The 25984-nt window shown below is 48.1% G+C and overlaps 1 protein-coding gene across 5 annotated transcripts in view; it reads right to left on the minus strand.

Annotated features, from left to right (window-relative positions):
- TINF2 (TERF1 interacting nuclear factor 2) overlaps positions 1–25984 on the minus strand; it is a 237388-nt gene that overhangs the window by 25817 nt on the left and 185587 nt on the right. For 4 of the 5 annotated variants that reach the window (XM_078644938.1, XM_078644937.1, XM_078644935.1 and 1 more), the window contains one exon: positions 7964–8059. In XM_078644938.1, coding sequence (XP_078501064.1) covers positions 7964–8059 — 96 coding nt within the window. Of the gene's footprint in view, positions 1–7963; positions 8060–12883; positions 13047–25984 lie in introns of all 5 variants that reach the window. The other variant, XR_013594963.1, reaches the window with a different exon arrangement.

The raw sequence follows: 25984 nt of genomic DNA on the forward strand, positions 1-25984 counted from the left end.
GCAGAGCAAAGGGCCTAGCACACCCGGACTACAACTCCTAGAGAGGTTTAGTAGGTAACAATCAGTGTAGGTAGGTGCACACACCACACCTCACTAGATCATGTCTCTGAGAGCAGAGCCAAGTGGATCTCTCCCAGTGGAGGTAGATCCTTTCAGGATACCTTCCAGATAGGATACCCTAACTTTCCATGATTTGAGGCACTTGTGCACATCTAGGAAGTTAAAACAGGGTTCCAACCCTACCCTCAAGCACCTGATAGAACTTATGGAAGAATATGATGTTAAGAAAGCAGCTAACACAGGTCCTATAGGAAGTGCAGAAGAGGGCCATTCTTCAGGAGAGGATTCCCCTGACCACACTCTAGTTGATGAGAATGACCTAGAGGAGGAATCAGAGGAAGATGGACATAGCCAGGTCCAAGTGGGAGAACTTAGCCAGGCTAACCTAAGCCTACATGGGAATGGAGAGGGCCTAGTACCTTACAGACCCCCACGCAGGCTTAACACAGACCACAGAAGGAGGAGATCCCTATCCAGGGAATCTCATCACTCTGGTGGCTCCATAGGGTCAGATGCTGTCAGGAGGATGTCCTCCCCTGACAGAAAAGAACATCAGGCTAGAATGGAAGAAGTCACTGAGGATTGAGAGGCAAAAACTTGCCCTAGCCAAGAGAGACTTGCTTTTGCTAGAGAGCAAAAGTTAGGTGGATTAGATTCCACTGGTGGCAGCAACATCCCTAGAGGTAGGGATAGGTCAGATGACCATCAAAACCTAAGTAAGATTGTCCCTCCCTACAAGAGTGGGGATGACATCCACAAGTAGATAACTGCTTTGGAGAGGGCTTGCAAAGTACAGCAGGTACCCCAAAGTCAGTGGGCAGCAATCTTATGGCTCTCCTTTCCTGACAAAGGTAGAGACACGCTCCTCACAGTTAGTGATGAGGATGCTGACAATTACAATGTTCTGAAGAGTGCTCCGATTGATGGGTTTGGCCTAACCACTGATCAGTATAGGTTCAGGGCTCGACAAATCCGAAAAATTGTACTAGTCCTGCAGGTCTAGTACCATGGAAAATCCCGTCGACCTGACTCCAACCCACTTGACCTCCATCTCTGAAAACGGAGCAAAAGTGACAAGATAACAAGATTTAAAGGCATGTTTATTGCTCATTTCCTTTGTGAGCAATAAAAATGCCTTTAAATCGTGTTATCTTGTCACTTTTGCTCTGTTTTTAAAGACAGAAGACAAAAGTTAGTTTGATTTCCTACTCGCCAGAAAGGGCGAGCAGGACCTAAAAATAGCTCGTCCTCATCCATTCTCCCTCGCAAATGCGAGCGGGCGAGTGGATTTGTCGAGCCCTGAGGTTGCTGTTCAGAGATGCCCAAAAGACACAGACTCAGGACTGGACTGACTTTGGATTGTGCCACTAAGGCTCTGGAAGGCTGGTTGCTGGACAGTAAGGTTTAGGACTATACAGGATTGTATAATTTGACCATGAGAGAACAAATACTTAACAACTGTCAAAACCAGTTATTGCACCAACACCTGATTGACTCTGATCTGACCTCTCCCCAAGAATTGGGAAAGAAGGCAGACAAATGGGTCAGAACCAGGGTGAAGCAGAAACCCCAGGGTGGTGATCAGAAGAAGCAAGACCAAAAGGGTGGGGGGAAGCCAAAAGACCAGAAGTCTTCAACAGATCCCCAAAAAGCTTCCAATGGTGGGGGTGGTTCCCAACAATCCAAGAAAAAGAAAGAAGGCCCAAAGAAACCTTGGTGTAATTTTTGTAAGGTTACTACTCACTGGACTAGTGAGTGCCCCAAGAAGGGAGCAGCTTCCTCCACTGTAGCCCCTAAGGCACCTGCACCCCCTAGTACAGTTAACAGTGGTGGTTCCTAACCCAAGGCTATAGTAGGGTTAACCATGGGTACGGAGGTGGATTCTGGCCTAGTCAGAATACCAACTCAAGCTGTTCACGTCTGTGATGTGAACAATCGTATGTCCTCTTCTGTGAGTCCCAGTAACTTGGGCAAGTACAGGCAGACACCTTTAATAAATGACAAAGTGGTTCAGGCCTACAGGGACACATGTGCCAGTGTCACCATGGTGACACCTAACTTTGTGAACCCTGGAGAGATCATACTAGGTGACAATTACCAAGTGACCAATGCAAGCAACGTCACTACCACCCATAGTATGGCAGTTGTTAATTTCTCCTGGGGAGGGGTAACTGGCCTAAAGAAGGCTGTTGTAAGTTCAGACCTCCCTTTAGAATGTTTGTTGGGCAATGATTTGGAGGCTTCCCTATGGTCAGAAGTGAAGTATAGGACTCATGCAGAGATGTTAGGTATTTCAGCACATGTACTTGCTGTGACCAGGTCACAGGCCAAAAAGTGCCTCACTGAACAGGCCCTGGATCCTGTAACTAGGGACCAGTTGCCTTCCAAGAGAAAGAGCAGTAGGGTTAAGGCAGTGCCTCCCCCCCTGCCTCAGGATGGAGATCAGCCTTCTAAGGAAGCTGATAGTGAGACCCTGGAGGGAACTGTCCTAGAAGAGCTTAAACCTGAACAGGATGAGTTTCTTGGGACAGGGGGACCCTCAAGGGCAGATCTGAGGCAGGCGCAGCTGGACTGCCCCTCTCTTGAACCCCTCAGACAGCAAGCTGCTGCTGGGAACGCTTCAGGTACCCATAAAGTGTATTGGGATGAAGGACGTCTATACTCAGAGGGTCGAGACCCCAAGCCTGGTGCTTCAAGGAGGTTGGTCATACCTCTGGCCTTTAGAGGTTTCCTTCTTACCTTAGCCCATGAGATTCCCTTAGCAGGACATCTTGGCCAGAACAAGACTTGGGACAGGCTTGTCCCTCACTTTCACTGGCCACACATGTCAGAAGATGCCAAGAAGTTTTGTCGCTCCTGTGACACCTGCCAAGCCAGTGGCAAATCAGGTGGCACCACAAAGGCCCCCCTTATACCACTACCTGTGGTGGGGGTACCCTTTGAAAGAGTTGGGATAGACATTGTTGGCCCAATGGATCCCCCAACAGCCTCTGGACACAGATTTATACTGGTGATGGTGGATCCTGCCACCAGGTATCTAGAAGCAATACCCTTAAGGACCACAACAGCCCCTGTTGTGGCAAGAGCCCTCCTTGGATTTTTTTCCAGAGTGGGGTTCCCGAAAGAGGTTGTCTCAGATAGAGGTGCAAACTTCATGATTGGGCATTTGACTACAATGTGGAAGGAGTGTGGTGTAAACTACAAGTTCACCACACCCTACCATCCACAGTGCAATGGTCTGGTTGAAAGATTCAATAAGACCTTAAAGGGCATCATCAAGGGACTCACTGAAAAGCTTAGGCGAAGATGGGACATCTTGCTGCCCTGCCTTTTGTTCGCTTATTAGAGAGGTCCCACAAAAGGGGGTTGGCTACAGCCCTTTTGAACTTTGTTTGGGCATCCTGTAAGAGGACCCATATGTCTTGTGAAGGAAGGGTGGGAGTTGCCTCTCAAAAAGCCTAAGCAAGACATAGTGGACTATGTACTTTGTCTCTGCTCCAGGAAGGCCGAATACATGAAAAAGTCTACTAAAAACCTTGAGGCTAGCCAGGAACTTCAAAAAACCTGGCATGACCAAAAGGCTGTGCTGACTGTGTACCAGCCAGGACAGAAAGTGTGGGTGCTGGAGCCAGTGGCCCCAGCAGCACTCCAAGACAAATGGTCTGGACCCCACACTATTGTTGAGCAAAAGGGAGAAGTAACCTACTTGGTTGATCTTGGGACTCCCAGAAGCCCCCACAGGGTGCTTCATGTCAACAGACTGAGGGCATATGTTGACAGGGCAGACATGGGCTTGCTCATGGCTACAGATGAGGGACAGGAGGAGGAGAGTGACCCTCTCCCAGACCTGCTTTCTCAGAACCCTGATGGTTCAGTGGATAGAGTAGCCTTGTCAGGCAGCCTCACTGACCAGCGGAAACAGGACTGCAGACAATTTCTACAGGCCTATAGGCATATGTTTTCCCTGACCCCAAGTCAGACAAACTAGTGCACCCATGAGGTGAACACTGGTGACAGTCTGCCTGTCAAGAGTAAAATCTACAGGCAACCTGACCATGTCAGGGACTGTATCAGGACAGAGGTCCACCAAAAGATGTTGGAACTGGGAGTTATTGAGCCCTCAGAGAGCCCCATGGCCAGTCCAGTAGTCCTTGTGCCAAAGCCTCACACCCAAGATGGTAAGAGAGATGAGGTTTTGTGTGGACTACAGAGGTCGCAATGCTGTCACTAGGACAGATGCCCATCTAATACCCAGGGCAGATGAGCTCATTGACGGATGGGCTTCTGCCAAGTTTTTGAGCACATTTGACCTGACAGCTGGCTACTGGCAAATCAGACTAGCTGAGGATGCAAAAGCCAAAACAGCATTCTCAACCCCAGGAGGTCATTATCAATTTGTGGTAATGCCCTTTGGTTTGAAGAATGCACCTGCCACATTTCAAACGTTGGTCAACCAAGTTCTCACAGGCCTGGATGACTACTGTGCAGCTTATCTAGATGATATTGCTGTCTTTAGCTCCACCTGGGAGGATCACCTGATCCATCTGAAAAATGTTTGAGGCCCTGCAAAAGGCAGGCCTAACTATCAAGGCCACTAAGTGCCAGATAGGGCGGAGTAAGGTTGTGTACCTGGGCCACCTTGTAGGTGGGGGTCAGGTTCAACCACTGGAGAGCAAGATCCAGACCATAAATGACTTGACTCTTCCAACTACCCAGACTCAGGTCAGAGCTTTCTTGTGCCTGTCTGGGTACTACAGGAAGTTTGTTAAGAATTATGGGTCCATTGTGACTCCTCTTAATGACCTCACTTCCAGGAAAATGCCCAAGAAAGTTCAGTGGACAGTAAGCTGTCAAAAGGCATTTGATGACCTGAAGCAGGCCGTGTTCACTGCACCTTTTCTGCAAAGTCCAGATTACTCCAAATAATTCATTGTCCAAACAAATGCTTCTGAGTTGGGTGTAGGAGCTGTTCTTTCACAATTGAATAAAGATAGTCAAGACCAACCCATTGCTGTTATTAGCAGAAGGCTGACCCCCTAGAGAGAAACGTTGGTCAGCTATTGAGAAGGGAGGCCTTTGCTGTGGTTTGAAGAAGCCATACTTGTTTGGCACTCACTTCAAAATTCAGACAGATCATAAGCCCCTCTTGTGGCTAAATCAGATGAAGGGTGAAAATCCCAAACTGCTTAGGTGGTCAATTTCCCTACAGGGGGTGGACTTTACAGTGGAACATAGACCGGGGACTGACCATGCCAATGCAGATGGACTCTCCCGATATTTCCACTTAGAACATGAAGACTCAACTGGTCAAGGTTAGTTTAATGTCCCTGCGTTTGGGGGGGGGGGGGGGGTTGTGTAGGGTCTGCTTCCTATGGTCACCCCCACTTCTAACAACAACTCCCTTTGGGGTATTATATTAGCATACCATTCATACATTCACACCTCGCATACCATTCAAAATCAACTCGGGTCCGTATCTTAGTTACCAGTAAGTCAGTTCCCACTCAGGATTTAGAAAAAATATAAGTGCAAGTTTAAAAACAAAACAAAGAATATAAATTTTTTTTAAAAACATTTAATTAGTAACCCTAGGTTACAAGTTCATTTACTTGAAGACACAATAACATACTTTGCATCATGATGTACTATTTCTAATGTAACACAGATGTTTTTTATGAGTATACAGTCATTTGACCAAACCGAATAAAATCAAATGGTTATATATTTTTTCTAAATCCTGAGTGGGAACTGACTTACTGGTAACTAAGATACGGACCAGAGTTGATTTTGAATGGTATGCGAGGTGTGAATGTATGAATGGTATGCTAATATAATACCCCAAAGGGAGGAGTTGTTAGACCTAACCGTCTTTTTGGTGTCCTGTCCCTTTGGAGTGTTGGACCCCTCTCTTTTCTTTAGAGGTCATATGTGAGTAATCAGTAAACTGCTCTAAGCAGTCTTACGTCACACAGCAGCAGCAGGGCTGCACATTCGTCTTCATTGTGGGCGACATTTGGAGCAGGAGTAGACTGTTCCTTAGAAACAGATTTTCTTCATCCAGCTACTTTAATGTTTTGTCTTGTTCTATTGTGTTTGCTTTGTTAATCTTATGAAAAGATAGAAACTTCCGAATTGTGGACTTTGAAAAAGCCTAGAATGTGTGCAAACCAAATTCTACCACGAGGCTGTAGCTGCAGTGTCCTGAAAACCAGGTACACCGGTACTGGCAGGACCGCCAGGCAATGTTTACCACCCAAGTCGCCTTATTGGCAAAAAATAAAGGAACATAAAGATGCCTCTTGTCTACTGAGTTGATTCCAGATGAAAATCCAGGAACTGTGGGAAATAAGCTTCCCAGTCAGGAATGGTGAAGTCTATCCGGGTGTATGTTCTACACTGTTGCGGTGACTACAGTCTTGCGGAGGGGTCTTAGCTGATGAAGAGATTTGCTCTTAGGTATTTTCTCGAAGTCTATTGTTGCCTCCGACACTTGAGATGAGGGGAGATTGCAGAAAACAACTGAAGTGGATACAACAAAGCATGAGGTCAAGGATGTGCCTGTTGAGTAGGAGGAAGTTTAGCTTCTTGAGCAGGCAGTAATAGAATGTCCTCAGTGCAGGGACAGGAGTGTTTCAATGACTTACGTCTGTCCCTTTTCTTTCTTCTACGTGCTGTGGGTCAAGCTGCCTTTGGCATTTAAGACTAGATCGACTATAAGGCCCTCAAATATAGAGGCCCTCAACAGTAAGTGATGCTTCATTGCTGAATAGGTCACCAACTAGACTCCAAGCACCAAAGACTCAATGCTGATAGGATGAGAAAGCAATAGTACTGCTTACTGTGGGCCCCCTTAGAGTATCGTAAGTGGTCCCAACACGATTTCCTTTTGTTGGGGCGGACCTTAGGAGTCTCCTGCTTCATTTTAACTATGCAGCTAAGCTTAGTCATCAGGGAGGCGGGGGTGGGGGCTATTTCCCCATTTTTCACCAATCTACAATGCATCTCTTAAAATACACCCACTCATTAAAGTAGAGTCTAGAAGAAAGACTTTGGAAAATACTGTGCTCACCCTTCCTAGACTTCTTTACAGCATAAGAGGGCAACTTGTTAAAGAGAATCAAAATGGCTGATAATATGAGGAATTCAGTGACTGAAGGAAGCAGAACAATCCAGAACTCTGCACCCAGACTGACTCTCCACTTCCCTGGCCACACACCCATCACAATGCAGCTGAAGGAGATCTACTGGCTCCCCATACACAAACGAGCACCGTTCAGATTTCTCACCCTCAACTTCAAATCACTAAACACAGGTCCAGCAAACTTCAACTACATCTCCTTTCACTCATGAACCAAGCACCTCTTCTCAGCCGTATTCCAAAAAACAGATGCAGCAGTTTAATGTTTTCCTTCATCGCTCCTAAAGTGTGGAATGCCCTGCCACGATACATCAGTACCTCCTCCTGTATTAGAGTTCCGCAAGTAGCTAAATACCTGGCTCTTCAAATAGTTCCACGCCCGCCCGCTAGTGTAGCTAGATGTGCGCCAGCATAGTGCCAAGATACTGTCCCTGGTGATAGCATGCTGTACAAGTTCTTATAGTCTTAAAGTGTAAAGGAGAAAAAGATCTGTTTGTCAAAGAGACCAATTCCAGAATTACAAAAATTAAAGGAAAATAAATGATTTCATCTAAAATCTAATTTAGGTGCTGTTTTAGGCCCCACTGATTCTGCAGATATTATTTTGAAAGTCTTGAATTATTATGAAGATACCTATGCTGGTGAATTACTATTGTAGATAATTACATTTACACTTTGTTTGAATCCCCAAGCTCTGCTAAACCAATTGTCCACAACGTGTCACATCCCTCTCCTCATAGTTCTAGTTTTACAATGGGGACTCACCTGCTTTTTGGTACACCTAAACGTCCTTCTGAAGTGCTCTCGAAATGTTGGTATATAAGTGTTAAACTTAGTCTTGTGATAATTCTGCAAGGATCCCTGAGGATGGAAATAAGAGAGGGAGTTAGTCTCAGAGACAGAAACACATAAAACATATCAAGAGAGAAACTAAAAGAGACACATTTGGAACGCACCAATACGGAGCAAGGGGATGTCATCAAAAACGTGATTATGGGGTGAATTGCCTCATTACAGGGACAGCATTATAATCTGAAATCGTGAATATTTAAATATGTATGGGTGTGATTACTAACATCTAAGTAGAGGCAGAGCTTATATATACACTAATAACGCAAATCTAGTGGTAACCTGAATGTACTAGGGGTTGTCCCGGTATAGAGAAATACGGAGGCTGTCGGTTATGGAAGGGACATGTTCACTTGCACACTGTGAACACTTTTTTTCTCCAAGAGAAGAAACGTTGGTGGTGAGCTCCAGATCTGCGTCCAAAGTTGAAGAAAGACAATAAGGGCCCATTCCTCCCAGGGATCATTTGATGCGGTCAAATAAGAACAATAATGATGGAGGGCCACATAGGAGACAACAGGTGAACCTGCCTCCTCAGGCAAGCCCCTATGTGATGGTCATGACGGGGGTCCCAGAACTGGGTGAGGCTGAGGAGGAAGCTAACTGGTCTCTAAAAAATAAAGCTCAACATTGGCTAAATATAAACCAGCCCCTACCTCTGAATCTAACTAGTAAGATCTTGACAGTGCGTAGGGTAGCATGGGTGGGTCACGAAAGGAAAACGGTTCAGGGCGACTGTATATTGGTTAACTTTGCGGACCCCCACACTGCTGATTATATATGTACCTGGAATATCCAGGACAGACATGAGGGGATCACAACACGACGCCTTTTTCCTTTTTTTACCCCCCCAGGAGTGGACTAATACGTGATTGGAACAATGACAGTAACTGGCATACTGTAGGGCGTCCTGCCAGGAATGGAAATTGGGGTACCTGGGGCTTACAGGGCTTCAGAGAACAAGCACATAGGGGTAATTGGGATGGCTTCCCGACCGCTAACAGATACAGTTGCCTAGAGATGGTGGATTGACAGCCAAACTCTAGTAACCTATCAGTGGCAGGGAGGATAGACCGTGAAGCCATAAGGGGGGGGGGTTCAGACAGGCATTGTAAGCTCATATCTAGGTTGAGCAAGAAATATCCCCCCCCTTTCTAATAAGAGGAGTTCTAGTCCGTGTAACCAGAATAACTTGCAGCCTACGCTCAATCTGGGCGATTCAGCGGCAAATGGGCTGATTAACTCTTTCAATTCAGATCTCTAGGGTTCTATTTCCATTGTCTCCTGGAACTTGGCGGGTTTAGCTAATAAATTTGATTCCCCCGATTGGGGGGCATTCATAGACTCAAAGGATGTTTGCCTCTTTCAGGAGACATGGGCAAGAGAGGACCATCAGCGTGCAGGTTTTGATACATTCTCAATCTGGGCGAACTGGAAGGGGAAGGGATGCCCGTCTGGTGGACTACTTATCTGGGTGGCTTCCCACCTGGGCTGTAAAGTTAGGGCTTTACCAACTAATTCCCTAGATGTTCAATGCGTACTCTTGGAATGGTCTGATGTAACAAAATTGGCATTGATAAATGTTTATTTAAGACCAGTAGGTATAACAAAAGTTTCTAGTACCGTTGAGGAACTAGCGCTGTTCTTGAGCACTTTCCCCCAGGGTATCCCGTATGTGGTTGGGGGAGATTTCAATTGCCAATTTGAGCCCCTTCTATTATTTCTAGAAGGTACAACCAATGAGGAAGATGAACATTGGGGAATCCCGAAATTGGCTGGCCCACCAGTGAAGTCCTGGTCGCCTTTAGCAACGCAAATTACTTGTTTGACCCTAGCAAATTCTCTAAGGGCCTGCAATGGCCGGGTAAGTGGTGACATTCCACCTAAACCGACCTTTAATAAAATGGGGCCTAATTCTAGATTAGACTACATATTTGTGGAAATGTCCGAATGGGCCAGAATTGTGGACTTTAATGTAATTCCCCGAATCGACAGCGATCATAATGCGCTGATTCTAAAAATGTCAGTTCCGGGTGTTACTATCCAAATACAGGATGGCAATGATCGTATGATCTTATCTACTAATCGGCGTAGAGTCCGCTGGCCCAAAATTCTGGGAAATCCTAAGGATATTCAGAGGTTGTATGCAAAAGCTGCTCTAGTTTTGGAAAAGGTTGACAACCTTATACACAATCCCGTCACGCCTGAGGAGACTTATAGAGAACTCGGCGTATTCCATCTAGAGTTGTGTAGCACCTTAGCTGATGTTCTGAATCCTGAGCAGAGGCAAGGCAAAGGAAAAGGTAGGGGGACACGTGCCTCATGGTACAATGCCGCCTGTAGAAAGGCCAAGGCTGACCTACTAGCGGCTATGAAGCAACAGCACAATATTTCCTTGGTCAGAATTAGGAGGAAGGAGTATAAAAATCTCATTTCTAATGCCAAGATTGAATGGGGCTATGGTAATTGGGCAGATATGACTGATGCTCTTAAGTTCCGTGATGCCAGGAAATTCTGGCAGATTGTAAAAAATGGCTCGGCTGATCCCACCCCGGCAGTTGAGGCCAATATCGCACCAAGTGGGTGGAAGGATCATTTTAGATCCCTGTACACTGCGGCTAATATAGATTTTACCCGGGTCCAAGATGATTCGACGGCAGGCATGACCCCCACGTCACCTCTGGATATGGACAAATTTACCCTGCCAGAAGTAGGGGCAGCTATTGCTAGACTTGCCTCAGAAAAGGCTCCTGGGTTGGACAAACTCCCTGGTGACTTATTTAAAAACGAACCCATGATTTGGGCTCCATACCTACAGGTTTTATTCAACGAAATTCTGGGGGGGATGCCGGTGCCTGCTACTTGGCTGGGGGCAGAGATTGTCCCTATCTTCAAGAAGAGTTCTTCTCTGCTCCCAGCCAACTACAGGCCTATTAGTCTAATAGACGTCCCCCAAAAGATTTTTGCCAGGTTGGTTCTGGACCGTTTATTGGAATGGATGCAAGACCATTCAGTCCTGAAAGTGGGTTTTGTAAAGCGGATTACTACCCGAAGGCCTCGTAGCGCTGAGCCCATACCAAGCGGGTTTCAGGAACAAAGTGTCCACCATAGAGCAAGTCTTTCGACTTGCTATTATATTTTGGAAAACGCTACAGTTGGAGGGTGGCAGCCTCTATACTGTATTCGTTGACCTACGAGCAGCTTTCGACCTGGTACTTCGTAGGAAACTTTGGTCCGTCCTCTCTGACTTAGGGGTCCCACAACATCTTTTAACTATGATTATCAGACTACACACTGGTAACTACGCCCAGGTCAGACGTAGTAGGGAGGGGATATTGTCCAACAAATTCCCCGTTGATAGGGGGGTTAGGCAGGGCTGTGTGCTCGCACCGACCCTGTTCTGCCTTTATGTCAACGGGGTAATTGCGCACCTGAATGGGGTAGAGAATACTGATGCTCCCAAACTTGGAGGCAGCAGGGTGCCCACAATTATGTTTGCGGATGACACCCTGCTGCTCTCCAAGTCCCCAATGGGGATTCAGCGAGTTCTCAATGGTTTCGAGGCATTTTGTAAAGATCATGGCCTTGAGATCAACGCTTTGAAGACCAAATATATGGTCTTCAACCCCCCAGTCAGAACCCACCCTAATCCGTACATTGGACCCAACGTACTAGAGAGGGTTCGAACCTTTGAGTACTTAGGAATCACCATAAACGAAAAAATGTCATGGGCGCACCAAGGGGAGAAATCACAAATAAAGCTAGCCAAAATAGCAGGCGGGATCATCACAGTCTCTAAGAACAAGTCTTCTTTTAAGCCGGTGGGTCCCTCTCTAGAGATCTATAGAGCGCAAGCCAGGGGAGCTATTATGTATGGAAGCGAACTTTGGGGCCACACGTGTAATCGCGATCCGGTAGTAACTGAGAATAAATTTATCAGACAGCTCCTATCACTTCCTCCAACCACTCCGCTGCTGCCCATTGGACTCTACCTGGCCTGGAGACCTCTTGATGAAGACATGAGCCTGCGGCCCCAATATTCTGGCGCAGGATTTGGTCTGTACCAGAGCTAGCGAATTACAGGTTAGAACTGCAGGAAATTCATACCCTCCCAAACATCGGGAAAATTCCCTGGCTAAATTATATTAAGAAAGAACTAGGGAAGCTAGGGCTACCCACCTTATGGTCTGACCCGTTTTCATCATGTCCCGGGGTTACCCGAAGGCAGCTTATTACTCAGTACCAGGAAAGTAAAATGGCTATTCACCTGCAAGGAAGCGGCCTTGGCACCCTAACGTCATCATTTTTAATAATAAAGGACAGCTATAGGTTTGAAACTGTTTTAGATACCATATCCCCAATACTAATCAGGAAACTGTATCTCCAATGGAGGTACGGCAGTTTACCATTACGGTCCTACACTAGTAAATGGGCAGATTTTTCCCCGTCTCATTGCCCAGGGTGCAAATCCGAACAGGAAACTGATTTGCACATATTGTTCTTTTGTAGTGCTTATGCGCAGGCGCGGATGAAATGGATCGTCCCATTATGTAAAAACCTGGGTTTCTCCCACTGCCTGCAAGCTTATAGGGTTCTTAAGACCGATCTATCAGGGCATATAGTCTTTGCCGTAGCAAAATATCTGGGGATAGTTTGGCATAAGAGGAGATATCTTTTAGATGGGGAATTATGATAAATTGTTAAAATGATAAACTGTGATGTAGACATTTTTAGCATACAGAATGGCTAGTCCTTATATTTGTGCATTGATTTTATATGTTTTAATGGTTGTACATATTTTAACATTTACTGTATTAGATCTAATGTCATTTGTACCTTTTATGGCACATGTTGCCGAAATAAAGATGATGATGATGATGATGATGATGAAATAAGAGACATCAGGGCACAGGGACTGCACGTATATGTGGCTTCGGTGGGACGAAGTCAACACGGGGCCACACAATACAGAGAAAAACCTCAAGGTCTAGCCTGGTGCCTGGGGGTATTCACAAGGTGAAAAATATGCAGTTAGTATTCTATTATAATGTGCGATATCCACAGTGGTTGACAATATGCCATGGGTATAGGCCAGGCCACAACAACTGTACTAGATGCATCACAACTACGTTTATCTATGTGAATTAACCATTCACTGATATTTAATGATTCTATGCATTTGCACTGGAAAAGCTAATATAAAGTTTCTACAAACACTATGCCATGAAAAAAGAGCTAGGTTGTCTGCAGCACAGAGGCTCTTGGAAGATGTGCACCTAACAGCAGGTGGAAAAACTCTCCTGTTGGCAGCAGCCTAGCAGCAAAATCTTCTGACCTGGCAGGAGCAGACAACAGTCCAAATGCTGACAATGTACCAAACCTTTAGCAGACTATTCTGTAATCTCTGCCAGGGTAACAGCTTGTAATGCTCGCAAGTGCAGTACGGTCACAGCAGCAGTAATGCTGGTGCAATAGCGTGTGTCAGTGTTAAGTCAGACCAGCCTTTATAGCAGCACTAAGGTGCTTCCAGATGGAAGTTGCATTTTTCTATGCTCCATTTATTAATGGCATTTGTCTGTTTGTTTGACAGCTGTCTTTGTGGACACTGTTGTACAGAACTGTCCGGAATGTGAGAAGTGGCAGAGTTCCGGATCTACAGACATTTAGAGGCTACCCTGACAGAAGCCTCAAGTCAAATAGCAGCTTGGGTTATTTATATTTTTAGCATTGCCTAAAGCCTCTCTCTGGCTGACCGGAGGAAAGTCCCAGGTTCCTGAAAACCTAGGTCTGTTTTGGTGGACCAACCTCTTTTCCTCAGCAGAGGGCTGCGGTTAAGAATGAGATAAAGAGATACACACTATTTTTGGTAAGTGCCAGCATTCTAACCGCTAAGCAACACAGAGGTAAAAGTAATTTCATTGTTTGAAGTATTTGTCAGAAAAAAAGCAGGGTTGACTAAAAATACAGTTCCTGCAGGCATACAGAAAAAAGAACATGCAGGGCCTCTGGCATTAAGTTACTGAGCAGCTGTGGCGATTTTAGCAAATTGTAGATTTGCAGCATTTGCCACAAGCCATCATCTGCCGCATAGTCTGCAGAATTTATCAAAAATAATTTTTGTTTCTAGCTCAAAAGTTACTAAACACGCAGCGACACGTGTTGCTGCGCAGGAGAAGACCTTTTTGCTAAGGTTGACTGGTCACATTTCTGTAGCTCATTGCTATATTTGGGTGGTAAACTGATACTTGGGTACAACAAATGCCCAGACAGTGTTAAGTTTGAAAGCAAAATAATTAAGTAATACTATCACACAATGTGCTGCATAATTGTCCTTTTCTTGCTGCATAGTTTACTCAATCCTGCTGCATAATTTGGCCCTCCCCTGCCTCATAATTCCTGTGGCCCTGTTTACCGGTACGGTTAGTTTTGCAGTTTGAAGCATATTCTGAATTCACATGCTGGGGATTATTTCACCATCTAGAGGTTGAGTCCGGGATAGTCTCCTTAAAGTCTCTTCTGTTATTTATTTTTTCATGGACATTGTCACTCATTTGAGTTTAAACCTCTATTTGTGTGACGTTAGACGTATGCCCCAGAAATCCCTCGATGCAGTCGCCATCTTCAGATTCTTTCTTTCTTTGTGCTAGTCAGTCGTCTCTTGAGTTGAACTTGTAAATACACTAGCACCGGTGGAGGTGGGTAGGTTACTCCAGAAAATTCTACAAGCTGCAAAAATACTCCTTCCGGTAAGTAACCATTTTGTTTTGCTGCGTGAATCTTTTCTGGAGTCACATTCTGTGCATCAATTACAGAGCGTTTTTTTCTTTTGTGGGTTGGCCGAGTATTTTTTTTTTTAATGAGGGTATGCTTACAAACAAATGCTTCAAATGCACTTTGTCACACTTCTGCCTGTTCATGACCATGCAATAAGTAGTGTTTAGTGAAGCTATATCTCGATGCACACATGGTTTCTAATGCTACTCTGCCTAAGAGATACAGTGTTTCTCCTTTTTTCCTCGCTGAAGTGATGATTTTCGGCAGCCACACTTGGTGGCAATCGGACCTGGATGCACCCCGAAAGACCACGCCCGAAACCTCGGCGGTATCATTCTGGACAAACAACTCTCCATGAAACGACAGGTCACGTACTCTATGCATAATCTTCAAATGGCTACCCATCAGCACCAGAAAAACAGTAACACAGGCCCTAATTGCCAACCACCGGTACTCCAGCAACGCAATATATGCAGGCACAACCAACAAACTCATGAGAAGACTCCAGACAATACAGAACACAGCAGCCAGGCTGTTTCTCAACCTGCCCAGAAGGACCAACATCACCCAGCACGAGAGACCTCCACTGGCTCCCCATCCAGAAAATATGTCAGTTCAAACTACTGACCCATGCCTTCAAACCTCTCCATGACCAAGGACCTGCATGCATGAACCACTGCTTGAACCTCCACCAACCATCCAGAAACCACTGATCTACCCACCCCACCCTCGCACAGGCACTCCACAACTGCTGATGCGGCACCAGAGGACGCTCCTTCTCCCACCTCGCCAAGTCCTGGAACAACCTCCCCTTCCACCTCCGAACATCACTTCAACAGACTTCATGAAGAGACTCTAGACCTGGCTCTTCGACTAAAACCCACAGCCCAGCGCCTGGATACCCTCTCAGGTGATAAGGTGTGCAATATATATATATACTGCTTGAATGGATTGACAATGCTCTTTTGGCTTTTCTGCAAGGGTTGCTCCCCCGTCTTGTGACAATATTGTATTGTCTGCGCTGTACATCTCGCAATGATTCCTTTGGTGACTGTGAGCCCCCTTCTCGTGTGTGCGAGGGACACAAAGAACTGTTCTCTTTTCCTGATGTCTTTTGTTCTTTCCAAGTAATACATAAATGCCATTTGGGCATCGGGCATGTGCAGTGCTTTCTCCGCCTGCATCTTAGACTGTTGAAAAAAAAGCCAGTAGGTGGATAGCTTATTTTGCCATTTATTAAGCGCGACGAATACCCGTAGGCGTCTCGGCGCTAGAAAATTCACAACATTTTTCCCAGGAGGCTCATAAGAGGAGTAGTTAATTATTGATCAAAGAGCCACGTCTTCACTCCCCTGCGAAATTGCAACAGGGAGGAGCAGGTCCTGATGTGCTGCGGCAAAGTATTCCATAATTTGGATGCGGCAACTGAGAAGCGACGATCACCCCACGAGACTGTTTTAGATCGTGGGATCACCAGTTGGTTGAGATTGCCCGATCGAAACTGTCTGGCCGGTTTATAAGGTCTAAACTGATCCTTGAAGTACTGTGGACCTAGATCATGGAGTGTCTTATATACTATACACAGTGACTTAAATTTGATCCGGTTACGGATTGTCAGCCAGTGATATTTCCTGATGGTATCTGATATTGACGAGAACTTGGGTGTTCTCGAAAGCAGGCGTGCCGCTGCGTTCTGAATTGTCTGAAGCTTAGTGGTTACCCTTACCTGTGCATTTAGAAACAGTCCATTACAATAATCGAGGGACGATAACACTAAGGAAGTAACCAAGGTTTTGGCGGCAGAATCAGGCAAAAACGGTATGATTTTCCTGATCAGCCTTAGTTTGTGATGGGCTGTTGCCGCTACCTTGTTTGCATTCTTGGTTAATGTGTAATTTCAATATCACCTTAGGTATGAACCTCAGATCTGAAAGAAACAGGTTAGTATTAGATTCCTCACCTTAGAATATCCCCAGGCGTCAGAATGGATCCGGAAAATTTTGCGTAGCAGTACCCTTGCGCGTCGGTAGGCGTCGTCTGTGGCTCAGCGTCAGTCGTCGGCGTCGTGGGTGCCGTGATGACGTCATTGGAGTACTTAGACGCCACCTCCGCGTGCTGACGTCAGTTCTTTTTTCCGCACCAGCAGCGCAGATCCGGAAAAAGTGGTACCTTAGTCATTTTTTGACTAAACTTTGAGATCTTTTTGATCACTCTTTAGAGTCTTCGACTCTGATCGGTGCCGGTAGGGATGCCAGGTTTTAAACCCTGTGAGGACTGGGACTGACTGATGTCGTTCACCGACCCTCACCGTCGGTGTCTCCACTGTCTCGGCGTCGACCACGACGACAAGACCTGCTCCGACCGGCCCTGACATCAAAAGCTAGGCGGGAGCGGTCCCGCAAGCGGCTCGAACTCCGGCGGCCGGCGCCGTGCGAGGTCCCGGTACGGACGGAGGTCGAGGGACCGGTCGCGGGGTCGGAGTCATCAGAGCTCCGGGAGTCGACATCACTCCTCAGGTTCGAAGTCGTCAGGTAAGCACAAGAAGTCGAAGAGACATTATCGCTCTTCCGACTACCCCCCCGACGTGGCCGGGGGTTCGGGTGACACCGCCCACGCGGCTCCGTTGGAGTCGCGCGCGTCGCGGCCTGCCCCATACCGCGGGTCCCTGGGCAGCACGCGACGCCGGAGATCAAGCGCTTCCTCATGGCCATGAGGTCCCTCACTCCTCAGACGGGCTCCGCGTCGCCTTCGGGCCCAGCAGACCCGTCCGGCGGTCCTAAAGGGTCGGGTGCTTCGGCCCAGACGCCGTCGGGTGCTCCGGCGCCTTCGGGCCCGGCGCCGCAGGGGCCCACTGGATCCGTTTCTGGATCCGGGTCGTCGCCGGTTGACCTGACGACCTCACCGGCGCCGGCCCCTCAGGTGTTACCACCGGCGCCGGCCCCTCAGGTGTTACCTCCAGCGCCGTCCTCTAGCGGCGCTGCTCTCGACGCCGATTGGGGAGTTTTACTTCAACGAACCAGCCCCATCATTTGACAACCCTGAGTATCAGGAGATGGGTGATGAGGAGTATTGGGAGGGGTCTGAAGACCCTCTGACACGAGACTGTCAGTCCCAGGAGGACAGGACAGGTGGACTTGGGGATGCCAGTGGTCTAGACACCTCGCCAGACACTGGTTTTGTCTCACCTCCTACCGTGGCTACGGAGGAGGGGGCAACCTACAGTGTGGTGTTGACGCGGGCGGCCAAGGCCTTGGGCCTTGAGCTCCCCGTCGTGGCCGTGAGGACTAAGCTCCTCATTGAGGTCCTTAAACCGCAGTCAAGCTCGGCTGAGCCTCTGCTGCCGTTTAATGAGGCCTTGACTGACGTTCTTTTGGGCACTTGGTCCAGGCCCGCTACAGGTTCGCCTGTAGATAGGAACGTGGCCAGATGCCACCGCCCGGCCGACTCATGTTTCCTGTCCACCCACCCCACCCCGAGAGCCTGGTCATCCAGGCCTCAAATTCCCAGTCCGCATTCCCGTCGGCCCCGCCGGACAGGGAATCCAAGAGGTATGAGCAATACGGCAAGAAGGTATTCTCCTCCCCGAGTCTAGGACTACACCCACTCTTTGTGGGACACGGTCGCGGAAGTCCTGCCAGAATGCCCGTTGGAGGTATGGGCTAAACTCGGCCAGGCCCTTGTGGAAGGCCGGGATGCAGCACGGTATTCTATCCGGTGTGGGCTGGATATCACCGACTCACTGGGCAGATGGCAACGACGGTGGCGATTCGTCGCCACGCCTGGTTGAGGTCCGCCAACTTCTCGGCTGATGTCCAGAATACACTCATGGACATGCCGTTTGATGGCCGTCGCCTTTTTGGCGACAAGGCAGACCATGCGCTTGAGCGCTTTAAGGACTCCAGGGCTACGGCCAAGTCCTTGGGCCTCTCTGCCCCGCGCCAGCAAACGGGTGCCTTTCGCTCCTTTCGTGGCCAAGGAAGGGGCGCCCCCACACGTGCTGCCAGCCACGCACCGCAGACTAACATCCAACGCGGTGGCGGCCGTGGAAACCGCCGTGGCGGCGGTCGGGGACAACGGCGAGGCCAGTCCACACCTTCCCCCGCAGCATCTGCCTCAAAAACCTCCTAGGCCGTGCTTTCAGGCCCATGTGACGCCAGTGGGGGGCAGGGTTCGCCATCACCTCCTCCACTGGCGCACTGTCACATCGGACAGGTGGGTGCTGCAAATCGTCCGAAGGGGCTACTCCCTCCCCTACGAGGCGACCCCTCCAGCCATGCCACCGCAATACCACCGCGTATCGGGGGATCATTTGCGACTTCTGCAGGAGGAAGTTACGGCCCTCTTGGCCAAGGGGGCCATCGAGCGCGTTCCTGGGACAGAAGTAGGGTGTGGTTGTTACTCCCACTACTTTCTGGTACCAAGAAGGACAAAGGGGGCCTACGTCCTATCTTGGATCTAAGGAATGTCAACGGCTTCCTCTGGAAGGAGAAGTTCAAAATGCTGACACTGGCTCAGGTTTTGGCTGCCCTAGACCCAGAAGACTGGATGGTAGCGTTGGACTTGCAGGACGCTTATTTCCACCTCTCCGGCCTGCCGGCCCACCGGCGTTACCTGCGGTTCACGGTAGGACACGAGCACTTTCAGTTTACCGTGCTCCCCTTCGGCCTTACCAGCGCCCCACAGGTGTTCACAAAAGTGATGGTGGTGGTCGCAACTCATCTGCGCAGGTTAGGGGTTTCAGTCTTCCCCTACCTCGACGACTGGTTGTTGAAGACGGGCTCGCCCCAGACAGTCGTCAGCCACCTCCAGACGACGGCAGACCTCCTGCACCAGCTGGGGTTTTCCATCAATGTGCCGAAGTCACACCTGTGCCCCTCTCGGAAGCCCCTCTTCATCGGAGCGGTTCTCGACTCGGCGCGGTTTCGGGTTTATCCCCCGAACAGCGGGTCCGGGATATTCAGGCTCTGATTCCACTCTTTCAGCCTTTATCCCGGGTCTTGGTCAGATTGACGCTGCGGCTTCTGGGGCTGATGGCCTCCTGCATCCTTCTGGTGCATCACGCCAGGTGGCGGATGCGGGCTCTGCAGTGGGACCTGAAGTTTCAGTGGGCCCAGCATCAGGGCAACATGTCCAACCATGTCCTGATCTCGGAGGGCACTGCGAGACAACTGCAGTGGTGGCTCACGGACCGCGATTGGGTCAGCGGTAGATCCTTCTCCCTTCCCCAACCGGAGCACGTGGTTGTGAAGGACGCGTCCCTCCAGGGCTGGGGAGGCCACATGGGAGAGGCAGAGATCAGAAGCCTCTGGTCTCCGGCTGAGTCCCGGCTCCATATCAACCTTTTGGAGCTGCGGGCGATTCGTCTAGCACTGACGGCATTCCTCCTCTCTGTTCGGGGGAGTGTAGTGCAGGTGTTCACGGACAACACCACCGCCATGTGGTACTGCAACAAACAGGGCGGGGTGGGGTCGTGGACCCTATGCCAGGAGGCTCTGCGACTCTGGCAGTGGCTGGAACATCAGGGCGTGACCCTGGTGGTTCAACACCTGGCAGGTTCTCTGAACGCTGGGCGGACGAACTCAGCCGCCGGTGCATCACGAATGGCGTCTGAACTCGGACGTGGCGCAAGGTCTTTTTCTGCAGTGAGGAGAGCCTTGGTTAGATCTACTCGCCACAGAAGAGAACGCGCAATGTCATCAGTTCTGCGCCTTGGAATTTCCAAGGTGGCACTCGCTCGGAGACGCTTTTCGTCGCGAGTGGAGTTGCGGTCTGTTGTACGCCTTTCCGCCTATACCACTTCTGCCCAGAGTGCTGAAGAAGATCAAACGCGACCGGGCCCAAGTCATCCTTGCGGCCCCGGAATGGGCACAAAGGTACTGGTATCCAGAGCTACTCATTATGTCAGTCGATCCCCCGGTTCGTCTGCCTCTTCGGGAGGACCTTCTGTCGCAGCTGCAGGGGACGGTCCTCCACCCGAACCTGTCCAGACTCCACCTCCATGCTTGGAGATTGAGCGGCGACAGTTGAGGCCATTTGACTTGCCTCCTGAAGTCTGTAATGTTATTCTGGCAGCCAGGCGTCCCTCCACGAAGTCAGTATACGCCTGCAGGTGGAACAGATTTGTGGCATGGTGCGCAGCAAAGGCTGTGGATCCTCTCTCTGCCCCTCTTTCTGAGGTTCTTCTATTCCTGCTTCCTCTTGCCCAGCAGGGCTCTGCTCTGGGCACTATCAAGGGCTACCTTTCTGCCCTTCAGCCTTTCTAAGGCTGCCTGATCAACCTTCTTTGTTCAAGTCCCCTATTGTAACTCGTTTTCTGAAAGGCATCACACACGTTTCCCCCTGTTCCGTTTGTGATGCCTCAGTGGGACTTGAACCTGGTTCTTACCTTTCTGATGTGCCCTCCCTTTGATCCACTTCACAACTGTCCTCTCCGCCTTCTTACTTTGAAGGTATATGCAAAAAACAATGTCCCAATAGGTAAAAATAATATAGTCAATTAGTCAAGCATGCGCATCGCATTGCTAGCAGGGAAGAAAAGGAGAACACTCATTTTGTTTTAGAACAAGATATTAAATCATCTTCTTTTATAATTCAATCATGGTCGGTAATATACAGTTAAAGGCAGCACTGCATAAATTGAATTAAATGACAACCAAAAAGGACTTGGTGCTTTAAAAAAAGGTGACTGTGGTGGTAGTGGCGACGCAAGTGCAATAGTGAACAGCATGAACGGCGCACTGTGACTCAGGTGCAAATAATATACAGTGAGTGGTTCAGATCATGTGACTGAGTGGTATCACAGATTAAAACGATTTATTTCCATTGTATAAACCACAATTAGAGAAGTACGCCTATTAATAAGCTGTGGAGTCTACGGCGTTTCGATCCATGTAAATCAGGATCGTCATCAGGACAGGGTTGTCCAACTTGGGGCGTGCTGCAAGGGAACGAGAGCAAATCAGGCCAGTGAACAGAGGGGTGTGGGGGGTTGGTTGCTAACAGTAAGAGGGAAGGAACAATTATTACCTGGGGATTACCGTTGTAATAAGCGACCGAGGGAGGTCATCAGTATTGTATCCAAGCCTGCGTGGGGGCACTGTAATGGAAATAGAGGGTATCATAGGCTGTACATGCATAGATGTTCTAACTAATTGAGTAAATAAGGCATCTCGTGTTACTGACCAGCAGGGTGCACCAGGCGGCAGAGTTCAGTTTGCCGTGTTACGGCACGAGTCCTATGAGAGAAAAAGGGGGGGGGGGGGGGGGAATCGGGCAATCAATGTGAACATCCGATCGTGGGGAAAGCGAGGGAGCAGCATCGGAGTGGAAAGCCCGGGGGTACTAACCTTAGTGATCTCGCGCCGCGCAGGAACGAATCCCGAGGTCTGGTGGCCGGGATCGCTGGTGAGACGGTGGTTACTTCCGCGTCTAGGCGGGGCCTAGGGAGGATCAGAGTGGATGACGGCTAGGGTAGGGGGCGTGGTTGGGGCTGGGACGGACCCAACGTGTCAGACAATGGAGAGGGAAGAGTGACTAGAGGCGAGTCGGGTATAGGGCGAAGTTGCTAAAGGAAGGCAACGGATTTGATTGGACCAGTAATGATGCATTAGAAAACGAATAATAATTATACATGGTGAAATTACCTGAATACATAGATGAATGCGTAATAACAAGACAATGAATTTAGACATGGAGGTATAGTATTCTTACTGGTGGATTGATAGGTAATTACATAGGCAGTGTTTAGATACATCATTCGGAGCGTTTCATCATTATTCACAGTATTACATACTTTTGTGGTGATACCGATATACATGGTGAGAATGTTACGTTATGCAGATTAAATAGCAGTAAGAAGTAGCAAGTCATGCCCTGTGCTGACCATGTAAAGGAGACAGTGCGGTTACCAGTATCAGGCAGGTGGTTAGCAGGGATAGTATCATTTTTTAGGTAGTGACAGTGCTGTTCCACTCATCGATTGTGTTAAGGCCCTTGTTGACCGAGTCACAGAGGGTCATCCATTTGCATTCAGCTTTATTGAGTAAGGATTTAATATTTCCACCTCGAATCGGTATGGTGGGTTTCTCGACCACTTGCCATACAATGTCTGCGTCTGAGTGTCCCAGTTCTAGGTAATGTCCCACTAGAGGTGCTGTCAGCGTTTTACAATTGATCCTGCTTTTATGCTGAATGATGCGATCCTTTATCATCTGTGTTGTTTGGCCAATGTACAAGAGCTCACACCGGCATCTGATTGCATAGATGACATTATGCGATCTGCAGTTTGTGTGATTTTTCAGTGTGTGTGAGCGTCCTTTGTATTTGAATTCTTTGGTATTCAATGTTAGGCTGCATACACTGCAATTTTGACATTTGTAGTGTCCCACAATAGGGTCAAGGCCCCATGCTGCTGTTATAGTATTCTTCTTTTCAGTGGATTTTGGCCAGGTGATGGCATGTACCAGGTGGCTAGCCAGATTGTCACCCCGCTGATAGGAGAGTAAAGGGGCTTCCCGGAAATGTTCAAATGGGCGAAGAAGGGACCAGTTCTTTTTGATGATGGTACTGACCTTGTTGCTATGGGGGCTGAATTTGGAGACAAATGGAATCCTGGTCATGGATTTCTTGGGCTGAGTAGTGAGGAGGTGGTCTCGATGGCAGTACCAAGCTCTTTTTTTGGATCTGGTCACCAAACGTCTGGGGTAGCCTCGATGTATCAGCTTTTGGCATAGAACGTCTGCTTCTTTGAAGAAGTCTTTACGCCATTTACAATTACGGCATATCCGCAAGAACTGGCCGTATGGCAGTCCATCGCGAAGGCTGCGGGGATGGTAGCTGGAGTAGAGAAGCAAGGTGTTCTTCTCGGTGGGTTTTCTGTACAAGGTAGTGCCGAGAAGTCCCTCTTCAGCACGAATGGTGACGTCCAGGAACGGAAGATCCTTATTTCTACATTCACTAGTAAACTTCAGATGTTCTTGGCATTGGTTGAGCCAGGTGATAAAGGGACCGAGGGTTATGGACGTACCATTCCATAGTAGCAGCACATGGTCTATATATCTTCGCCATAGATAGATCTGTTGGAAGAAGGGATTAGTAGGTGTCAAAATCAAGGATTTCTCAAGGTTATGCACAAACAGGATGGCGAAGTTTGGGGCAAAGCAAGCTCCCATTGAGACTCCCTTGATTTGAAGATAGAATTTATCCCGATATAGGAAATAGTTGTTTTGAAGTGCTATTCGGAGTAGATTCATTATGAAGTCTGTAGGGATGCGTGTAGGTAGAGGTCTTGACATTAAAAGAGTCTGGATTACTTGTAGTCCCTCGTCATGTGGAATATTAGTATAGAGGGACTCAATATCCAATCCTGCCATAATTTGAGTACTGGTGTCAAATGGTAAGTCCTCAATTGTATTGATGAGGTCCATGGTATCCCGAATGTAGGTGTCTGTTACTGGGACAAATTCTTTGATTATTGAGTCCACATATTTGCCCAGGAGTTCTAGTATGGACCCGCACCCAGAAACAATGGGTCTGCCTGGTGGTTGTTGGCTGTTTTTGTGGATCTTGGGCAAGACGTATAGTACCGGTGTTCGAGGACTTGGGTTGTTGAGGAACTCAAATTCTTTCTTGGTAATGATATCCCGGTCTCTGGCTTCGCTGGTGATATTATGTATTTTGGTGCGAATATCTTCCAAAGGGTCCTTGGGGAGGGGCCGGTAGTGGAGCCCATTCGACAGCTGTCTTTGAATTTCCAGGTCATATTTAGTGGTATCCATAATCACTATTCCACCCCCTTTGTCCGCCGGCTTAATGATAATATCATCCTTTTTTGCTAGCGTTTTTAAGGCCTCTCTCTCCACCATTGGTAGATTGCATGGGATGAAGGTGGAGCAGTTTTTTAGGTCCATAGTATCTCTCAATACTAGCCGTTCGAATGCTAAGATTTCTGGTGGCATGGTATGTGATGGCGAGTTGAAAGTGGAGGGTGGGCGGAAGGGCGATTGGGTGATGGCAGTGCCGTCTGGTTTATCCGAGGAGAAGTGTCTTAATCTGATTCTTCTGAAGAATTTGAGTAGACTGGACTGGAGATCAAGGAAGTTGGTCCGTTCGGTTGGTACAAAAGTCAAACCTCGAGATAGGAGAGTCGTTTCATCTTGATTTAGGATGTAATCCGAAAGGTTGAAGATAGGTATTTGTAAATCCATGGAAGGGGTCGAGGTAGTCTCATTTATTGCTGATGCCCCCATTGGTAGTATCGATTGCGTGTTTGACGCTCTCCTGGCAATTGTCGTTGGTATTGCCGATTCCTTGTTCCGCGGTTTGATGGAGGAGGTTGTCCGCGTCCGCGGCCCTGTCCTAAAAAAACGGGTGGAAGTAGAGGTTGAGGGCGATTGGGTGCAGATGAAGGTCCTGGACGATTGTCCGAGTCAGAGTCCTCTGCTGAGGTATTGGAGGAATCCGAGAAAGTTACTCGTTGATTATTCCTGAATCGACCCCAGTTGCGTGTCCTCGGGGGAATGTATGGAGTATTGAAGAATTCCTCGTTCAGATAAGGGTAGGTGTATTCAACTTTGTAGTTTTTAATATCCTTCTGGATTTTGTTAACCTTTTTATTCACCTCGGTGTTGAAGGTGGAGATGGTGGTGTTAATTTTCTCCAAGAGGCTTTTGGCGTCTGTCAGCGATGTGTGTGCTAGAATTTGTTTCTCAAGTTCATCTATTTCTTGAAGTTCTGAACTTGAGAAACAAATTCTGACAGACGCCAAAAGCCTCTTGGAGAAAATTAACACCACCATCTCCACCTTCAACACCTTCGAGGTGAATAAAAAGGTTAACAAAATCGAGAAGGATATTAAAAACTACAAAGTTGAATACACCTACCCTTATCTGAAGGAGGAATTCTTCAATACTCCATACATTCCCCAGAGGACACGCAACTGGGGTCGATTCAGGAATAATCAACGAGTAACTTTCTCGGATTCCTCCAATACCTCAGCAGAGGACTGACTCGGACAATCGTCCAGGACCTTCATCTGCACCCAATCGCCCTCAACCTCTACTTCCACACGTTTTTTTAGGACAGGGCCGCGGACAACCTCCTCCATCAAACCGCGGAACAAGGAATCGGCAATACCAACCACAATTGCCAGGAGAGTGTCAAACA

This window comes from Lissotriton helveticus, chromosome 5_1 (genome assembly GCF_964261635.1).
Source record: "Lissotriton helveticus chromosome 5_1, aLisHel1.1, whole genome shotgun sequence".
Lineage (NCBI taxonomy): Eukaryota > Metazoa > Chordata > Amphibia > Caudata > Salamandridae > Lissotriton > Lissotriton helveticus.